The following is a 12,891-nucleotide window of genomic DNA, read 5'->3' on the forward strand; positions in this document are numbered from 1 at the left end:
AAATAAAGGGAGAAAAATAGATGACTGAGACCATACATGGAAGTTTAAAAGAAATGAGGCCATCCAATAAAAGGCTCAGCTTTAGCTTGATCGTTGATCTTCTCTTCCCCTTTCCTATTTTCACTCCTTGCAGTCTCATACACTACATTTGGATCATCTGGTAAAAAGCTTTGTTCCGACATGAACCCTGTATAAATCTACTGAAATAACACTTTGTTCACTTTCTCATAATATAAAACACATTTAAAATACAAAAAATTCTTAGTTATTATATATTTAAAAAAAAAAACAACAACAACAAAAAAACAGTTGACCCAAAAGTACTGAACTTAGATAGGCTCAAACATTGAATGCATAAATTCACTCTATAAACTCATTTCAGAGAGCCTAAATCCCAATTCCCAAATTCTAGAAAATATTAACATTCTCTGTTCAACTTAAACAATAACAATAAAATATGATGAAAATTAACTAAATTTACAACCTAACAGTGTGTGTGTATATGAAAGTTCCAATTTGCATTCAGCAGTGGGAAAGACAGGTCTCCCATGCCTCTCCTTTTTGGGAAATAAAAAAAAGGAAGTGCATATTTTGGAAACTTACTCTCAGTGGTTGGAGTGGAGGGCTTCTTGCTTTTCTTGTCAGCTGGTGTTGAGCTTGATGCACTGGGATCTGAAGCAACAGTAGACAGCATGTGAAATGCTGACTTTTTAAAATGTATGCAGGGTGAGAAAAAATAAGAGTGATAGAGCATCTATTGGGATGCATTAATAATCTATCAAAATGTAAAAAAAAAACAACAACCTTAAAGTCATGTATAAATATTCCCGCGCATGGCAGAAGTTTTAAGCCCAACTGACTGTAATTTTTTATTTTTACATCCTGTCTGCACATACTGTATAGCGACATGCAGCTAGGAGGCAATGCTGGTTGGGTTGGAAGGAGAGTCAGCCATTCATGCTCCCAAACCCAGACAGACAAGGCTAGCTCCTGCAACACTGAGCTTAAACAGCATTCATTGTAAATCAAATATCCACAGGATGCATGGTAGCGGTTCATTTTGTACCAAAAGTCAATTTGCTTACCATCAACCAGCACAATGCAGGAGGACTCCGCACTCCCTGCACTGCTTTCAGCTCTGCAAAGGTACTGACCCTCGTCTTCAGGCAAGGCCTTATCAATGGTCAGGGAGCACAGACCACCTGGTCATGCAGACACACACACACACATCCACACATACCACGTAAACAGTGGAAAAATACCTTCACTTTGTTTCACACTCAAAAGTAAAATGTGTTTTTGCTAAATGTGTCTACACCAATTTCTAATGTTTAGTCAGTGCACAGACAAGAATGTGCACCTTGGATAATTAGAATATTATGAAAAGGTAAACTTTCTTTCATAATTAAATTAAAATAGCAAAACTTTCATATATTTCAGAAAAAATACAGTATCTTTAAATATTGAACTATTTAATCTTGAGTTTATGTAAATTACTATTCATAGAGTATAAATACAGTGGAGATCTCTGTCTAGTTCAGTAAATTTATGGAGAAGACTGTTGACTTGAAAGTTGTCCAGAAGACCATCCACAAAGAGCGTAATCCAAACATGTTACTGTATTGAAGCATATTCATGGAAAGTTGACTGGAAGGGAAAAGTGTGGTGGGAAATTGTGCACAACCATGAGGGATGATGGCAGACGTATAAAAACTGTCAAGCAAAGCCAATCAAAGACCTTGTGAGAGCTTTACAAGGAAAAGAACGAGGCTGGAGTCATTGCAACAAGAGCCGCTATGCACATATATCTTCAGGAAATGGGTTAAAACTGTTTAACTAGTGTGTGTGTGTGTGTGTGTGTGTGTGTGTGTGTGTGCGCGCGCGCGCGTGTGTATTTTTTATTTATACACACAGTTCATCTTTAAAAAAGATTCCTAGAATCAAGCCACTGCTGAACCAAAGAAATTGTCAAAGACAAAAATAACTGGACCATTGCTCAGTGGTGCAAAGTCCTCTTTTCTGATGGAAGTAAATTTTTGCATTTAATTTGGATATCAATGTCCAAAAATATTGATTTGGATAATCAATGTCTGGAGAAAGGAACAAGACATATGAGCTAAATGCTGCTATCAATGCAACCTGGTCTTTAACAATGCCAGAGCAGTGTCACTGGCTGATTATCTCCACGCCATAAAACACTGATGCTGTAGTTCATACTAAGGATTAAAACAAAAAGCCTTAAAATATTTAACTTTTTATCTAGAATTTAGTATATTCCAAGTCTATTTTGTGAATGTTGAAAGAACATATACATTTTCATGATAGTTAATTTTCTTTTTTAGGTAAACAGTGTGTATAAATCAAAATACACACACACACACACCAGTTAAATTTTTTTTATTTTTTTTGATTTATTTTTCTACATAATACTGGAGATTTCAAAACTATGAAATAACACATGGAATTTGGTAATTATTTTCTAACAACAGCAACAACAACAAAAACAGTTGTTATTTTAAGACACAAAGGTCAGCTTTTCTGCAATAGTTCTTGCAAAAGTACTGTCAAATGAATTAACAAAACCATTCAAGCATCATTATGAAACTGTCTCTCCCAGGACCATCCCAGGAAAGCAAGACTAAAACTTACCTCTACTGCAAAGGAAAACTAAATGTACGGTTACCAGCCTCAAAAATCACCATTTAACAGCAATTCTTTGTTGCAAACTTATTATTTTACTCACTCATCTTCTAAACCGCTTATTCCTGTATTTAGGGTCGCAGAGACCTGGAGCCTATTCCAGAAAGCTTAGGGCACGAGGCAGGGTACAACCTGGACAGGGAGCCAATCCATCGCATGGCACACACACACAAAAACACCCATTTGCACACTACAGGCCTATTCTGCATATACCTGGACTGTGGGAGGAAACCGGAGTACCCGGAGGAAACCCACCAAGCACGGGGCGAACATCCATTCTCCATGCACACAAAGACGGGAATCGAGTCTGGCCCGGAATCCCAGACCCTGGAGGTGCAAAGCACTCAATATTCCCAAGATCTTAAAAATCTTATAGTGATGATGGGAGAGTTGAACCGCTGTTGGGCGTTAAGGTCTTGACTCTGTGGAGGCCAATCCATGTGTAAAAAATATGTCGGTCCCTATGAACCGATGGTCTTCATGTGGATGCTATTTTGACACCTACCTAATCATTGTTGCAGACCAAGTACACCCCTTCATGAAAATGGTATCCCCAGAGTGCAGTGGCCTTTTTCAGCATGATAATGCACCCTGCTACATGCAGGGCAAGGCCCTCAACCCTGTGTGCTCCAGGGACACAGTATCATGGCTGACCCTGCGCTCTGACCCCAGCTTCCTAACATGCTGGGATATTGAAAGATATTATTTCAGTGTGCAGTAATAAATGACAAATAAAGGCATACCATGGAGTCTGAGGAGTTGATTTGGCCTCCAAATTCTCCAGAACTCAATACAATCAAGGATCTGTGGAATGTTCTGGAAAAACAAGTCTGATCCTTTGGACTTGTCCAGTGGAGGCCATGCTGAGTCAGGACTGTTTTGGTGGCAAAAGGCACACCTAATCAATTTTAGGCAGATGGCCATAATGTCATGGCTAATCTGTGTACAGGTATACATGCAATACTGCAGTATAAATCCGGATCTTTTGTGTACATGTGTGTGAGTAGAATAATTGTCATTGTGTCCAACAAGACCAGTAGCACTAGCAAGTTTGGCATTCAGTGGTTAAGGACTTCAGCGAAAACTGCACCTGAAAGGAATTCTCACTTTAAAGGACATTAGGATAAGGGTTTAAAAAGAACATTTTCGAAAAATTATTCACAGCAATCTGCTGTACACAGTTCAGTCTCATATTACTTTGCTAATCAAGTTTGCATGTTGGCCAAATGTGCATGAGACAAACTAACCTATCTCATGAAATACAGTGTGAACTAAAGCACAAAACAAAAGCACACAAGCCACAAACTTTATCCAAAGTTATTTTTGTGATTTTGCAGGTAATATGAATATTAACATATTCCAAATAATAGTTTTTGGATTAATTTAATTTTGGATTAATGAACAGGAGCTTTAGTTTCTTTTTATGCCCTTAATTCATAACATAATTCCCTTGTTTTTTTTTGTTTTTTTTTATTATAAAGATATAGTAAAATAAAGTAAAAATTTTTTACCAACCCTCATTGGTAATGATGATAAATTTGGATGGCTTGATAACTTTTCCGTCGAGACTCCATGTGACTGTAGCAGGTGATTCAGATGTAAACTTGCACTGCAACTGTAAGCATTCTCCATCCAACACTCTCGCATCTCGCAGTTTTTGTGTGAAAATTGGCTCTTTGCCTCCTGCTACATTCGTTATTTCCTTCATCCCTCCATGCACACAGTTCACATCGTTTTTCTTGCCTGTGGAGTTTTTTAACTCTGGGCTTTCTGTATTATTCTCCACACTTGCTTTTTTCTTATTTAATACAGCTCTAAAGTCAGTTGGCTCATTTTTGTTTAGATCTGCTTTTGCAGAATAAGAAGAAGCAGACTTGGGGCCCACAGTCCCTTTCTTGCCTAGCACTGCTCTAAAGTCCACCTGTTGAGGGAAATGAATCTTCCTTTCCTCTTCACTCTGGGTCTTCGGCTTGATTTGCCGCTGAAGGTTGCTCCTGAAGTCCATCTGCTCAGCTGTAATCTCCTTCAGGTCCTCCTCGGAGACACTCTTGGTGGTGACTTTCCGGCCCAGGACGGTTCGGAAGTCGATCTGCTCAGCCTCCTTCTGTCGGATTTGGTCTTCCCGATGCTCCTTGGTCTCCACTCGCCTTTTCAAAAGACCACGGGAAGCAAGTGACTCCTCTGGCTCCCAACGGCCCAAATCCGCCTCCGGCTCTGACAGTAGCGTCGTCGAGCTTGGTGCCTCTCTCTGCTCTCCCCAGTCTTGCTCCAATCTCTCCACCCCTCCAGATCTCTTATCAGCCCGTCTACAGTGAAGGAAAAGCAGCATGAAGAAAACAGCAATGTTTAAAAAGGAACAGCCCACACTAGAGAGCAGCATAAAGGACCAGAGATTTAGTTAAGCGCAACACAATGTTACATCACAGATGACTTCAGAAGCCTTATAAGGAAAGAAGGCTAAAAGGGGCTCTCTTGCTAGAGCACTCCCCTTGGGGCCATACAACAGCTGGAGAAACCAGCATCAACAAATTGTTAAGCTAGAGGGTTTACAGGTTAGAAGATCAGCCTGGAAGCAGACACATCTATAATTAACACTGTGATGGAAAAAGAGAGGACAAAGACAGAGAAGTACTTACATTTTATAAGATTCATGCCCAGACTCCTCATTAACTAGCAAAGGGGCAACTGCGCTGCAGTCTCCTATTTTGTTTCTGCAAAAAACAAAAGATTTTGTGGGTTTAAACTAGCAGACCAATGGAGAAGCGGCACTATCTTAAGAATAATTGAGAACATGAAATTAACTTGTTTTTTGCACTGTATTTTTGAAGGAAGAGAAAGCACTTCATTTACCACTTCTGTTCACACAGGTACAAAACTTCAGAACTGAAACCTATTGTTTTTTTTCTCTCATTCATAAATAATACAATACAAACCCCATCAACTTAAATTGAGACTTCCTCTTTTCTTCCCAAAACATAACCTTGCCCGAGTAAGATTTGCCCTCTTACTAAAGTTGCTCACTCCAAAGCTCTATCATGGATATAAAAGAAATATTTAGAACAGAACATTAGAAAAGAAAAAGAGCTCATACTTGAGATGGATCTCATAATTTCCAGCATGTTGAGCTTTCACTCTCCTGATAAGGAGCGAAACTACATCATCTTTCTGCAGCACCTCAAAGTCCTGCCCAGAGGACACCGCCTGTCCATCTTTCATCCAGAAGAATTCTGGGAAGGGGTCTCCTGCGATGGCACAGGAAAGCAAAGCATGCTGGCCCTCACACACTGTGGTGGACTTGGGCTTAGTGATGAACCATGGTTGTACGCCATCCTGGGGCTCTGAAACAGATACACAGTGCTGTATGCTTCCATGTGAACTAACATCGGCATCTTTCATCATTCTGCAAACTTCCTGCTTCCACAAACAGCCCCAATGCAGCCCTTTTGTTAAGATAAAAGACACCACTTTAAGTGCTAATTGAGAAGATAGTGATAGGTGATAATAGTGATCAATACCTTGAACAGTGAGTGAAGCTTCGGTACGAGTTTCTCCAACCTCATTCCATGCTTCACAAGTATATGTGCCAGTGTCTTCTGGAAACACTTCCTGTATGACGAGGCTGTGCTGGTTGCCTTTGCTCTCAAAGTGGAAATCTTCAGACTCTTGAATCTCCTTCCCATTTTGCAGCCAGAGCACCTCTGGAGCAGGATGTCCTAAACACCACATCATGAAATTTAGATTTGTCTGGGGTCACTGCATGTCACCTCGATATTCAAAACAAATCATTTCAATCAGTCAACACTGATATAGCTCATACTGGATGACAATGTAATGCTTTTGTTGCTAAAACTGACAAACCAGAATGTTTCCAATTTAGCCCTTGCCTTACTGTACAGTCTGTAAGAAATGTGTAAGATATTTGACAGAAGTGTTGATATACAGGAAAGGCCCTGAGGGGGGAAAGCATTTCCACATTACAAACAACAGATCTTGAGAGAGACTAGAGGAAATGTTACTAAAACAATTAAAGACATGTCAGAAAACACGTAGGACAGTAGGAAAGAAAGACACAGTACAGACTCAAGAAACAAAAACAAAAGCAGAAATACTATATAGAGAAAAACAAACCCAAAAAGGCAATTACCATACGTTCCCCTACTAAGATCCTAATGTTATTGTAAAACGGCCTTGAGTCTCCTGAAAGGCGCTATATAAAATAAACTTATTATTATTATTATTATTATTATTATTAATGCTAGGAATCAGTATGATTCTATCGAAAAAGCACCAGGTTCACCATTTCTATCCTGATATTTGGTTATTATCTGTGCAGAGTTTCACATGTTCTCCACATATCCATATAGGATTTTGTCTATAATCTTCCCAGCTTCCAGAAACATGTCAGTAAGACTACACTAACTTGCCCCAGGCCGTGACCAAGTGTATGAATGGTGCTCTTTAAAGCTCTAGCATCCCATTTAGGATATATTTCCTGCCTCGTGCCCAGTGTTTCCAGGAAAAGTTCTGAATCAGATTTGGATCATCTATAATTGGGATGAAGAAGTTAATTAAGACGAATTAATTATTCTGCACTTCCTGATTGAAAAGATGTGCCAAAGAAACAGTACAGAAGTAACAATGCATTTTAGATGGAACAACGCCTCTTACCCGTCACCTCCACAGTCATTGTAACCTGGCTGCCATCCATGACCCTCAGGTCACATAGTTCTTTTAGGAACACAGGAGCAGAAAGTCTCTTCTGTTCTGGGACCGGCACAGCAACCAGTCTTTTAACAACGGACTTGGCTGGAACAACCACACAGAAAGAAAATTAGATATGATAATATAATAAGATTAAAATATGACTCTTCAGAGTATAGCTGTTCTATTTTTTTTTTTTTTGTAACCTGAACAAAACAAGTGACTTGTTGCCCAAGTACCTGAGTAATGTAATTATTTTATTGGCCTCTATCTCACACAATTCATTCAAACAGAACTGCAAATCACCTCCAAGAAGACCAGAAAGATATTATGAGATCTACTACTCTAAAATATCCTACCCTTACCGATCCCTCCCAACAGGGGAGTCACCAAGGACTGGTTCACTCTTAATGGGAACAGCCAAGAAATTTTGCAACTGCAGAACTGATGAATAAATCAGAGAAGCTGATGGAAGTATGCAGGATGAGAGAAACAAGCCAAAGAGCTACAGTGGCATGAATAAAAAAGGTTAATGATTAGGAGTAAATTTAATTTAATTTAAAAATAAACCAAAAAGATGGGGATGCGGAACAAACCATCAGCAAGCTGGCACATTAATTCTCTTGACTAGGTACTAACAGGAAGGTGATTATTTTACATTTCTAACCTTAGGATTTGCATTTAAATGCAATATAGGACAGGAGTGGCACAAACAGTTAAGACTGTGGGTTACTGATCGGAGGGTCGGGGTTTCGAGCCCCAGCACTGCCAAGTTGCCACTGTTGAGCTCTTGAGCAAGGCCCTTAACCCCATCTGCTCCAGGGCGGCTGTAAACAGGCTAACCCTGCAACCAGCTTTCAAACTGGGGATCAGAGCGCATGTGACAAATAATAATAATAAAAAAAAAAAAAAACCAATAATAATAATAATAATAATTACACACACACATACATATATATATATATATATATATATATATATATATATATATACACACACACAGACACACACACACACAGTATATATATTCTGTTGCAAAAAATCTTTAAAAGGATTAAATATATAGAGGATCCTATAGTATATGGAAGCTTGAGCAATGTCAACTGCAGTACAAGTTGTATATATTCAAGTTGCTATTTAATCATTTCCACCTGGACCTGCTACAGTAGCTGTACAAATGATGAACAAAATTTATTTTCTTTGTTATTTTGTTGTTTAGGAACATTCCAAGCCTAATCCAACATTTATGGTTTTTCTAGACACAGGTTATGGACGAGCTTAAATAAAGGAAATGGTGGCAATCTAAAAAACAAACTGTGTGTAATGGATCAAGGCCAAGCTGAGACATCAACTGCATGTACGCAATAGTGTTAATACATAATTCTTTTTTTTATTTATTTTTACTTTGCTCTTAATTGGTTCCAAATGTTATTATACATACTATTGATTTAAACATATTGGTTTGTGTGCATGTGTGTGCGCGATTATTTTTGCATGTTTGTGCATATTTGCGTGAGTGTGTGTGTTAGTGCATGCATGCTTATTCTAATTGGAGTGTGTTTTATGTTTGAGGACAGTTACATGGTACAGCGAAAATGGCTATAATCTTATTAATTTTAATATGATACCAGAGAGTCTGATGTTTATCAAATAATCACCCAGGTGTAGGGGATGTTTCATATTATATGATCCTTTTTATTATGTTTGGAGACTAAATAAAAAAGACCAGGTAATGGGTTTCTACAAAAACTACAAAAGCAGTTTAAAATGTATCCAGAATAATCTCGAAACACAAATCCCCCAAACCGACTGTGTGCCACTCGGCTACCATAAAGACTTTACTTATCTGCTAAAATGTGCTTTAAATAAATGCACAAAAAAAGTCAATTTAGAACAACACTATCTATACAATATGATGTCAATCTTATCTACACTATTAAACTCTAGCAGCCTCTCTTACTCTCAGCATTACTTATCAACTCCTTCAGCTTTCCCTATATATAGCTCGAAAAGTCCAGAAATGCAGAACGGTGATTAGTGGCCACTTCCATGTCGTTTCAAAAATCTCTTTCATTATTTTCATCAACTAAATGTCTCTGTTAATCTGGAAATTATTTATGCATTATGTGTCATTTATTCAAAAGAAGAAACCTATTATTACTTGTTTCTTGTCTGCTATACTGGCTGCTCTCCACATCTGTCCTTCAGAGGGACACGCAGGACTGGCCTATCAGTTCCAGCCATGGCTGTGTGGGAAAATGCTGGTATTTCACATTTTTAACTCCCATCAATGTTGATCCTTTGCCACAGAGCAGTTCACAGACAGCAGCAACGCAAGCAGGAACACAGAATGCAGCTGTTTTTTTAATCCTACAGAAATATCTCCTAGAAAAAGCACAGCCATGGGATTCACTTAGACTTAAACCTGAACCTGACTATGTATATCTCCACAGCAAAAAGGTTAGAGAGTTAGACTTGTTAGGGAGGTCTTTCTGTTAAAGTTTAAAAAAAGGCAATGTTTGATCAAAATATTTGCTCTAATGCCAATAAATCAATTCCTGCTCTTCACATCCAAACAAAAGTCAGATCATTTGAGCAGTGGGGACTTTTTCCTTTTTTCCACCCGGAGTCTTTTAAAATCCCGAGAGCTTGCATGACTCAAGCTCTGTGTATAAAACAGTGGTATGTCTGTGTTTGGGGTATAATCCAGTAATTCCTGAACATGCATTTAACCTTCCTATCTTATCTTATTCATATCTTAATTTGTGTCTTGCATTCTTGAAGAATCTCCTCAGACAGGGTTTCACTCAAACTAAGCTAATGTCTTTTCACAAGTGTCGCCTTTGCTCACAACCATTCTCTGGTGATTGTGTGTATTTTGATTCCCAGGGACAGTTGACAAGATGCTCATACCTTTAACCAGCACTTGGGCAGTGCATACTGCTCGCCCATGCTCATTCTCTGCTACACAGGAGTACAATCCATTATCAGCACACACTGCATCCTGTACGGTCAGGTGAGCCTGAACTCCATCAAACACAGTGTTTCCATAAGGGATTGCTTTATCTGAGGGAAAGAGAAAGACATACCATTAAAAGGATCTTGATAACATGTAGATGTGCACATGTTATATTTTATCCCACTTCCTCCATACAAGAGTTCAGCGAGTTACCACAAATGTGAACATTTCCTCATGAAACTAATATTTGTCATGTATTTACTGTACAGAGCAACAGATGGTAATATTCTCCTTCAACACTGCTTGCAAGCGACTAGAACGTAACTAAGATGAAGTATTAATTCATAAAATTCAGGTTATGACAACATCTGAGTCTGATATCTTTTATGGAACTCTTCTCTATTGTACCAATAAGGTAGCGTGAGAGACATCATGTTTTGAGACACCTGAAGCCAGGTGAAATCAAAACTATTTTATAGGTTCTATCCATAACAGAAAGATGATTCCAAATAAAGCTTTACAGAAGGTTCTTCTTTACTTACCAAAAAAAAAACCACAGAATGAAATTACACAGTGAAATTACACAGTGAACTACTAAAGGTCTCTTCCACTGTGTTTACGCCAGGTTGTATTTCTTTCGTCATCAGCCAAATACACTCCCTGTTTGGTAATTGTTCAGTGCATCACAGACGAGAAATGAAAAAAAGTAAATTGGATAAAGATTAAGTTTAGTCTTAAAACGACTCCAGCGTGTTAAAATTCACTTATACCACTTCAATGAAAATATTAATCTAGATTTTCTAATTAATATCTATTGGTGCAGGTGTTGGTTTTCATTGAGCAAGTATCTTATTAATAACTTCTTTAAAAGCAGATTATTAAATCTGGCACATAACTATTCATAATATCACTTTTACTCAACACTTTAAATTCACTTATGGTGCATCTTAAGATATCTAAGCACTGCAAAAGTTTCATTAAATTCCGTCCAGCCAGTTTCATGTGATACTGTTACATAATCTGGCACATAATCACTCATACAGGGGATACGTTTGCTCTAACGACCCACGTTTTCTCTCATTGACCTGTCCATTCATCTTTAAAGGTTCAGTTTTCATAGTCTATTTGCCTTTTTTGAAGTAATCCATGCTGTGACATGCTTTCATTAATGTTTTGTGAGGATTTTGCCGGCTTGTAGGTGCATTACTGTTGTTGCCGTGTCTTCTGCATACTCTGTGTTTTCACGGTAAGCCATCTTGTTAATTGGCTCTGTTGAGTTATGCGTATAGCCACGCCCACCTCGATGGAAAAAGTGCTCTTTTCATCCAAAAAAGCACTAGATGCTGGGACGTAATGTGACAAATAACTGCTCATAAGAAATATACATATGTGTTTGTGTTGTGAATGTATACAAAGTAAAGTGTGACCAGACCAGCTCCAAAGTGCAAGAAGCTCTGATGCCTCTATGTCTGTGTTCAGTTAAAAACCTCACCAAGCCCTCTGTTTTTTAAGAAAAACTCACATAAACCTCTGTTTTCCAGGATCGGCATATAAAATCAGCACATTTATGCATGATGAATTACACAGACCTGATAGGAGTAAAAGACATAAAACAATGTTGTGGGACACATGCACGCACGCACGCACGCATATACACACTGTAAAATAGTGTCCCCTGGTCTGTGTAGACTGCAGTTAGAGTTTAAGTACAAATCCTTACACATTTACAAAATGATTGTTTTAAATAAAAAAATAAATAAATAAAACAAAGCTCTTTGGATTAAGGGGTTAAACATTGCCCAAGTCCTCTCAGTGTGCTTTGTTAAACCTGACATTCCATGATTTGTCTTACACAGACCATCACATGAAAAGCATTTCGAGACTGTAAATAAACACAACCCATTGAGTAGTGCACATATTTATGTCCACCTGGAGTTGGACGGACACCAGACATGCTAACGTGGTACAGAGCCGAGGTAAAGTTCACGCACACTCTCGCACACGCACACCCAATTTAATTGTGGTTCAGCTTCAGTTACAGTTTTCCTGCACAGAGCTGCTGCATAAGGAGACCTTCTGCCTTGAACATATCCAGAGATTTTGAATATTCTTAAAATGTAAAAATTTCTGAACTAAGGATTGGGTTAGAGAAAAATGTTGGCGATATATTGACAGTGTTGCCCTCTGTTGGCTATAAAGTGTACTATCAGCAATCTAGTATAAATATAGTTATTGGAAGTGAAAAAAATGTCGAGTCATGTCCTATTGATATTTTTCCTATGCATTTTACAAGATGCTGGAACTTCTTACCATTGAGCAGCCAGGAGATTGTGGGTTGTGGCCTGGCCTCTACTGCGCACTGCAGACTGATGTTCTGCCCCTCTGTTACAGCACATCCCTTTAGAGCACTGCTAAACACTGGAGCCTTCCCTTCTAAATGCAGGCCTACACACACACAAACATGCACACGCACACACACACAGTCAGATTCACCAGGAGATGGCAGTATTGCTTTTGAATCTAAACCTAAA

General features: G+C 38.5%; 1 protein-coding gene across 3 annotated transcripts in view; it reads right to left on the bottom strand.

The window, feature by feature from the left end:
* The window catches only part of mylka (myosin, light chain kinase a), a 61,858-nt gene that overhangs the window by 16,395 nt on the left and 32,572 nt on the right, over positions 1-12,891 (bottom strand). For all 3 annotated transcript variants that reach the window (XM_053496383.1, XM_053496382.1, XM_053496384.1), the window contains 9 exons: positions 12,671-12,805; positions 10,315-10,467; positions 7,369-7,506; positions 6,216-6,413; positions 5,792-6,038; positions 5,337-5,411; positions 4,216-5,006; positions 1,086-1,202; positions 604-672 (listed from right to left, as the gene is read on the bottom strand). In XM_053496383.1, coding sequence (XP_053352358.1) covers positions 604-672; positions 1,086-1,202; positions 4,216-5,006; positions 5,337-5,411; positions 5,792-6,038; positions 6,216-6,413; positions 7,369-7,506; positions 10,315-10,467; positions 12,671-12,805 — 1,923 coding nt within the window. The remainder of the gene's footprint in view (positions 1-603; positions 673-1,085; positions 1,203-4,215; positions 5,007-5,336; positions 5,412-5,791; positions 6,039-6,215; positions 6,414-7,368; positions 7,507-10,314; positions 10,468-12,670; positions 12,806-12,891) is intronic.

The sequence above is a fragment of the Clarias gariepinus genome, chromosome 5 (assembly GCF_024256425.1).
Source record: "Clarias gariepinus isolate MV-2021 ecotype Netherlands chromosome 5, CGAR_prim_01v2, whole genome shotgun sequence".
Taxonomy (NCBI): domain Eukaryota; kingdom Metazoa; phylum Chordata; class Actinopteri; order Siluriformes; family Clariidae; genus Clarias; species Clarias gariepinus.